General features: G+C 39.1%; 1 protein-coding gene across 1 annotated transcript; it reads right to left on the bottom strand.

Moving 5' to 3' along the window:
* Positions 1-611: 611 nt before the first annotated feature.
* Positions 612-8,571, bottom strand: SLBP (stem-loop binding protein; the record flags this gene model as incomplete). The annotated part of the gene is made up of 8 exons (XM_009878441.1): positions 612-698; positions 1,049-1,156; positions 2,231-2,315; positions 3,645-3,794; positions 4,385-4,516; positions 4,770-4,829; positions 6,001-6,105; positions 8,425-8,571. Coding segments are annotated over 8 exons (874 nt in total), but the record flags the coding sequence as incomplete, so codon positions are not given.
* Positions 8,572-8,689: the final 118 nt, after the last annotated feature.

Genomic DNA, 8,689 nt, shown 5'->3' on the forward strand with positions numbered 1-8,689 from the left:
AACAGGCTTACACATTTTAACCGAGTCTCAAATTCACTCCAGTGGCCTGCACACAAATAGTTTCTAAGTTTCTAATGCTAAAAGACATAACCTAGCCTAGTATCAATGTCACTCACAGATACATGGCTTCGAGTATTTTCCTGCATTTTGTTATCCACGGAACATCACTAGTAGGAAATGAAGTTGAAGAGTCATAAGTAAACACAATCCCATTTATTTTCCAGCAACATCCCATACAAAAGCAACAGAAGCATTAACTGCTTTCAGCAGCAAATCTGTACAGTGTTATAATATATAACAGTTTTACATTGAAAAATCAGCAAATTAAAAAGAACCAAGACTTTCCCTAGACATCGCTTTCTTTGCTGTATTAATAAACAACTCATGACTATTTACAAATTTCAAACTCAGGCTACTGCTTCTTAATGCCTAGGCTTTAGCATATCAAATTCCAATTTCCAAAGAGTATTCAATTTCCAATTGTTTCTGAAACATTTTTGCAAATAAAAAATTTGTTTTTAAAAGGTACTCTTACAGTAAATAACTGCAGTAGATGGGTTTACTAGTACTAGTCAGCAGTATGGTTCAGCTACCACTTGTATTACTTCAAGTCAGATCCTTGTAGAAGAGCCAGATGGAAAAGCACAGATGCTCAGAAATATGTCCCTAACTTTGCTCTTGGATCTGCAGGTGGACAACTGAAGTTATGGACACAGTGGGTGGAGAGAAGGGAAATCAGTAAGATCTTGCTGAACTATTTTAATTACTTGAGGATAGCACTGCCTTTGGCCAGTTCTTCTATTGAAAGGTTTTATATAAAAAAAAAAAATCTGATATACATAAATTAAGAGTTAAAAATAAGTCACACAACTTACTTGTATTTTTACATGTTTGGTCCAGAGAAAATGTAGACCAACCACAACTTAGAGAACATTCTTCAACTTTGCTTAAGCTTTCTTATTATTAAACAGTTCATGAATCAAGCTAACCTCTCAAATGTAAAAAGAAACTTCCTCTAAAATAGTTTACACAACACCATTTAACTCACAGTATCAAAATCTTTAAGCGATTCACTCAAACACACTTCCAAGTCAAATTCACCTTCTGCTTGATAGTCAACGTGTCTAACTTTGGTGGGAGTGCCAGAACAGGTATCCTAGAATACAAAGTCAGTTAATAATTAGCAGTTAAATACAGGCTTAGTTAAAATTTATTACTCTGTAATTCGTTTAGACCACCCTGTTAGAGATGCTTACAAAAACCCCAGGCCAGTCTTAAGATTCAATAGATTTAAGTGAAGTCTTTCACCCATTCAACCACATTCTAAGATTTCTTGCAAATGTTTTGAGGATCTATATATGCATACATTAGCATGTTATACAGATTCAGGATTCATCAGAGAAACAAATCCAGTAAGAAAAACATTACTAGATCTTTACTGAAGGTTACTACACAGCTATACTAAATGCTTTAAAAGGGCCTACTTCCAAAAGTCTGAGTGTACCAAGAAAATTACTCCAGGGAGACCTTAGAGCAGCCTTCCAGTATCTGAAGGGGACCTACAGGAAAGAAGGGGAGGGGCTCTTTATCAGGGAGTGTAGTGACAGGACAAAGGCTAATGGTTTCAAACTACAAGAGGGTAGATTTAGATTAGATGTTAGGAAGAAATTCTTCACTGTGAGGGTGGTGAGACACTGGAACAGATGGTCAGCCCAGAGAGGTTGTGGATGTCCCCTCCCTGGAAGTGTTCAAGGCCAGGCTGGACAGGGCTTTGAGTAACATGGTCTAGCGGAAGGTATCCCTGCCCATGGCAGGGGGTTGGAACTAAATGAGATTTAAGGTCCCTTCCAACCCAAACCATTCTATGATTCTATTTTAACATCAGATATTGCAATCTAAAGTGGTATTTCCCCTGTGTGTCACAGCTCATAACAGACATGCTTTGAATAGATAAATGTTCTTTAAAAGACAGATACATTTTCTTTTGCAGGCTATGAAGAATAAGATATCTGAGATGGACACATAAGTTCTAACTCTCAAAACTCAGACTACAGAGAGATACTGGCTACAGTTTGGAAAATGTCTAAATTTAAAGATTACTCAGTTTTATAAGCAGTCCCTAAGCAAAGCACATTATGGAATTTCTCATGTATTCAGGCTACTCTGGATCTAATTTTAAGTAGTGGACCAAATATTAACAAGCATATATGCAAATGATAGATATGCTTACATCATTATCTTGACAGCTCGTCTGAGACTCAGTAGAACTGCTTCCAACAGATTCGGTCTCCATCTCACCAAGATCAACAGGACTACTGTAAAACAGTTAAAAAGAATAGAGCTTAAAAGAAATTCAGTACATAGCAGTAAGTTGCACTTTGTAGGCGCAGTTCTGAAAGCAATGACCAAACAAGAACAAAGAGACCTATAGAGATTATAGAGAAGTGGTGCCAAACTGCAGAGACCAAACAGAACAGCACGTCAACTCAGCATAGCCAAAAGAGCCAAGGACTAAATTTAAGTCTTCAGATCAAACACTGCAACTTGCCAAAGACAAATACCAACACTCAATGCCTCAACACAAATGATGACAAATGTTATGGAAAAATCAAAGCTTCTTCCCCACCCCAAGGTTTTCATCAATCAGTTTAGCTACACAAGATTTAAATATATATATATATAAAAAAAATATTAACATACACACTATATATACACAGAACTAGACCCCAGCATCTGAAGAGACACTAGTATTTCAACACCAATGTATAGGGTGGGCTTCAGGCTGAAGTACTAACTGCTCCTCCTATCAATTACAAGTTTAAAGGAAGCTAGAAGTAAACCTTTGCTTTTAGATCCATACTGGTTTTAAAGTCAGCACTGCTGTTACTGAAAAACAGTGGTCTATTACCACAAAATTGTTTCCTGAAGAACTAGTTACATATGAATCCCCTTCATTCTGTAGTCTCCCAGCTTTATTTCGGATGTTCCCTGATCAGCTTTATTGCTTTCTATAGAGGAAAATAATTAGTTGCATTACTCTACATCTTCTAGAGCAGAAGAGCACAGTAGCTTGGACTGTGAGCACTTGTGGCCATGCTTTTAATTTAATGGTACCTTGAGGTGATTTTAAGAGTCGTCCTTTCCTCCTCTCTGCTCAGTAAACAAGAATTTATACACCACTGTTCGTGAACCAGCAAGCGAGAAGGCTACTGAGGCCGGTTCTCACACACTGCATTGCTTTGAGCTCAATATTCGCGAGAACTGCCAATTAGTGAGAACTCTCCAGCACTGCTACTGCAGATTAATCTGCAGGCTGCTCTGAAAGAATTAGCTTCCCTTAACAGTGTGGTATTCTGTTGTACAGAGCACTGCAGAATGAGCTCTGATTGCACCCAGTGGACACAAATTAGTCCCTTGCAAGGACACTGGGAAAGCCTACTCCCACCAACTCGATCCAGAAAGCTGAGTACCACTAAGTGTAGACAAGTAACTACAGAAAACATTCAGCAATCACTGACTTGTCTCAGAAAGGGTTTTTTGTTGTGGGGTTTTTTGTGGTATTTGGTTTTGCTTTTTTTTTTTTTAAAAACATTAGATTTTATATAGCAATTTCTATAACGGCATCTGGAATAACGTATACTTACATTTCTTGCAGATCACATCCTTCCTCAGTAGGTGGATCCCAGGAATGCAACGCAACTTTCCACAGTTTAATTTGCTGGTCCCAGGACCTACGGCTGTACTTCTTAAATTTATTCGGAGTTCTAGGATGAACTCCCGGTATACGATGGCATCTATTCAGATATTAGACATGAAAAATTCATTAGCATTTTTCACATATATGTAACATGCAGTTTTAAATATTAAGACTGATTGCCTGTGACACACACAGCAAATTCTGAGTTTTATTATTTATGAGAAAAGACTGCTGCATATTTCCAGCATTCAAATGAAAAGTTGTGAGCTCCACATGAACTTTCTAATTTTTCTGTCTTTGAGTAAAATTAAAAAACCAAATTGTTGCCATTCATACGTGTGAAAACTCCATTCCAAACTTCAAAGCAACTGTAATCCAGTTTGTCTTTTGGTTTCCTAATGAGAAAACTGACTGCAAAAAGCAGTTTCATTTCCTGTAGCTGACAAGCACAACCAAAAGTTTCCACTTTCATTTCTGCAGATTGGAAAGTTTGGAGATATTCCTCGTGTGCTAACTAAGAAAAAACCCACAATCCACATCAGTTAAAAAATGTCTTAGAAGGCATCTAAAAATTAAGCTATTTGAATGTGTCTCAGACAACAGGTTTAGCACCTTAACATGCTTCTAAAGAAAAAATGTATGACTTAAAATCAAACGTTTAGTTTTCTAGAAGCTCAAGCAGCTTACCTAGGAACTTCTTTAATGTATCTATCATATGCAATTGTGTTTTTTCCATAGTTTATCTGTTTCTGTCTTCTCATCAGAACCACTTCATCTGTTTCAAGTTCTACTGTCACAGTGGACTCCTTTGAATCAGAGCTAAAGAAAAAACATTGTAGATTTGGGACTACTAAAAAACAAGTGACACTCAAACAAAGCTATGTGTAAAAGGTTGTAAAGAAACACGTTAAAACTTTTTAAATTAATATTTTGGGTGTTACTGAACTACAGTTTTAGAGAAGACTTAAGATGAACTATTTCAAACTGAGCATTTTAAGAAGCAACTTGGTACATGTGAAAATTCAGACCTATTGTCACAATTTTCACCAGCTAAGCTAGAAATTTAACCTACCTTCCAGAGGAGGACTTCCTTTCTCTTGAAAATTCATTTATCAGGAGTTTTCTTCTGTATCTGTAAGAATTCACATCAGTATTAAGAAAATACCTACACAAAGAGAACATATAAAGCTGCACTGTCACAGCTCACATGTGATTTTACTTCTCAGTTAAGCAGTAGTCTTTATGTCATCCCAGACATTACAAATACCTTTCCACTACAGAACGTATGCTTCAGTTTTCCCCTAAAGAAACCAACACTGATGGGGGGAGTAGCATCCCGTGAGCTGTGAAGGAGAATTGATAGAAGAAGCATCCCGAGAGAAGCAATCTCTCAGGATCGTTAGGTGGCAGTTAGTCAGAGGCCTAGGGTATACAAGATAGGGGGAGTTGTCTAGCACCAGCTGTAAAAGAACAAAGGCTGACAGGATGGAGGCTGTGTAGTACTCGTTGTAAAAGAACATAAAACAAAAATAATTGACAAGAACACTAGTGATAAGGGTGTCTAACAAGGACCATCTGGTGACGAAGCCCCTTGTGGAATTCGAGGACAAGATACCTTATGAAATGCGCCCAGAACAACTAGTTTTGGGACTAAGGTAAAAAGTTCATTGTGAGGAAGACCTACGGCCTTCATCCCTGAAGACCCCTGCCCAAGACCACCAGGAGGCCCTGTGCAAGCGTCAAGAGGAGGAACAGCCAACCACCAGAACTGAGTGCCTTTTCCGGGATAGCTCACGAATATGGATAGGTGTCTAATGAATATGTAACTTTCACTGCATATAACCAAGGTAACTGCATCGTTCAGGTGCGCACGTCTTTGGAGGAGAGATCCCCCGTGCACCAGTTCGCTTATTAAAACATATCTACTTTATTACTTCTCGAGTTAGAGAGTCTTTTCCACGTGTCAACACATCTGAGGACTTTCTTTTCCTAAATGTTTTCCCAACAAGTATTTTTATAGCAGTGATATGCAGTAGTTAGTGAAAGGACATTCAAAGTAACTCAGTCTAAAAGGTTCTTCCAAAAGAGAGATATTTAGTGATACAAACCAGCTCTCCAGGGAGTACGCTACGTTATTTCTGCACAACTTAAGCCAAAGCTGACCTAAAAGCAGCAGACAAGAAGCTAAGGCTGGTCTGATTTTACTGCAAGGGTGAAGTTAAAAATAAAAGTCAATATCTATTCTATAGGACAACTATTATTTCCCTTCCTTTCCCCACTTCATCCTAAACACCCACGGGTACCTTGCGATTTCTTTGTTAACACTGGTCCTCATTTCATCTTCTTCCACTGCAGTTCCCCAATCTGAACACCGGGAAAGGGGTCCAGGGCCTTCTGGTGTTGTGAAACTAGAAAGAAATAAAGGAAAAAGAAAAAAAGTCTCTACATTAAAATTTTATTTTACTGTATTTCTGGGAAATCATCTCATCCATCTCCCCCATTCACAGCTTGATAGCTATTTAATGTATTCCTTTGTAGTACTCACAATGGCTGTGAAAATCTTGTATTGTTCTATTAAAGTATCATCATTGTAAAATTAAGCATCAGCTGAAAGCTCCACCTTGAGGTTTTGTGGTTTGGGGGTAGTAGTTTTTCTATATTTTATTTTTTTCTTGAAGAGTTTATGTAGCTATCTGTAGAAATGCACCACTCTAGTATGCAACCTAGCCTACACTTTCACTAACTTTAAGCTGGTGTCCTTCAGAAAACAGTATGTGAAATACCAAATTTACTCATTTACTCACTTATTTTCACCCCACTAAATGAGTTAACAAATATTTATTCTTTCATGATTGCAGACTCACTAACTATCTAAGAGACAAAAGTCAGAACACAGAATTAAATTGTACAGGTAAGTAATTAAAATGATATGACATCACCAGGAGTTTCTCTATGTGAAAATATCTCTAGCAGAGAGAGAAAGCAAAGACACACACACAAAAGTAGCTGAAATTTGCTATGACTTTGCAAAGTGGCATTTAACAACTTTACTGTAGCCCATATTCAGACTGTTGCTGTAGCCAGATATTCAGACTGTTGCAGGGGAATAAGCTTATATCTCTTGCCAGAGAAAAATAGTTGCCTGCATGCAGTACAAATTCCAGTTTCTGTCCTCCTGATGACCAGTCTTTCTGAAGTACAAATTCAAAACACTATCCTGCAGACCAGAGCATTTTCAGTATATCTGGAAATGCTCTGGAGACTTAACAGGATTCTGTACGAAGTCCCCTGAAGTCAGGGAATTAGATCCATCTGCGCTAAAACCAGTTCCAGCTCCCTCACTGCTCCCAGCTCAGAAACTGGCTTGCACTTCTTTGAAGTTTTTTGCTGAATTCAAATTAAATGTTCTTTTGAGATGAAACCCGGTTACCAACTCAGAAAAATTAAAAATCCATAGCAAATAGTACAGTTCCCTCTGTAAATACCTGTTCAACTTCCAAGGATTTTTAGCATTTGTTTATATTGATTCCTGACTTTGCAGAAAATACAGGCCACATTCAATCATTGCTCTTCCAGGGCACAGAACATGACAATCCTAGAACTTGGTTAGTCCCACCACCTGAGCTTTTCCCTCAACATCACATCATGTTTTTATACTTGTCTGATTCTGTACCTGTGCTGCGTACAGAGAATCAGGGAGTATATGGGAGGGTCTACAGCTCTTTCTTTTGATTAATTGGACATACTGATCTTGGTCGTCTTTCTCAAAACTCTCATCCCCACGTGCCATTTCACACTTGGTGAGAAGCTCTGGTGCTGTGCTACTACTGCAAATGCTGCTCAAATTCTGCCAGAGGGGCAGAAAAACCCCAAGGTTATAACTATCCCCTTATCCCAACCAAATAATGTTATATGACCCAGACTCCATGTTGATTTTATTTCAACAATGTTGAACTGGCATAAACAAAAAAGTAGTTTTAGCACAGGAAGAGGACAACTTTAATTAATCACATTTACTCCAGATATTGTATTTTGAGCCACTGACGAATGTCTTTCCTGCTTGTTATCAGCAAAGAAAAACGGGTAGTTACAGGGAACAACCCATCTCATTCTAGATTAGAACTCCAGATTCCACCAACCAAGCTGCAGGCCACAACTCCTACCCGCTAACAAAAGGCACTAAAGGAATTGTGGCATGAATAGCTCAGATGTAGACAGTGATATCAAATAAGATACTTTCCCTAAACTGAAATGTTAAGGAAGGCAGCAAGCAGCAGTATGAACACACTGATGGAGAGACCTCAGGAGTGGACCCCACCACACATGTGTAGACACTCTCAGAACTTTGCGAGACTGCCCGGTACTGCCTTCAGAAATATTAACACAGTCAACTTGTAAGACTCGAGTTTTTGTCTTCTCGTTCGATTTTACCACAATGGTAGGTACAGCCTATATTCACAAGCAAACATTGGCTCATGGAGTTACTGCATGAAATGGGGTAGAACAAAATTCAAGACCTTAGAATGAAAAAATGCTTGTTCTTAAGAAGTGACTCCAGGAGAAGAACACTACACCAGATTCTTTTCCCTCCTTTAGGACCAACTAGTTATGGTCGGCGAGTGATTTATAAATAATCAAGGCCTGGAGAACTGCGCGCAATGCTCAGTTAACAGCTCCCGAGGAACAAAAGAGCAGAGAGAGTTGTTTCTACGGCAAGCACTGCCTACCTGTCCAGCCTGCTGTCACAGGGCCTGTACTTGTTTTCATCAAAACCGGACGATTCGGGCTCATCCTGCTTTCTCCTCCTCCCATCCAGGCCGCGTTTCCGACCCTGGGACCAGCGAGGCGGGGGCTGCGGGCTGGCATCAGACGACCTGCGAGCAGGGGAGATGCTTTTATTTCATGAACCTCTTCCAAACATCAGTTTACTTCCGGATTTTACCTCAACGGGCCAAGCTCGGCGACCCCCGGTAGGTGTGTGTGTCTCGGAGA

The sequence above is a fragment of the Apaloderma vittatum genome, unplaced genomic scaffold, assembly GCF_000703405.1.
Source record: "Apaloderma vittatum isolate BGI_N311 unplaced genomic scaffold, ASM70340v1 scaffold9911, whole genome shotgun sequence".
Lineage (NCBI taxonomy): Eukaryota > Metazoa > Chordata > Aves > Trogoniformes > Trogonidae > Apaloderma > Apaloderma vittatum.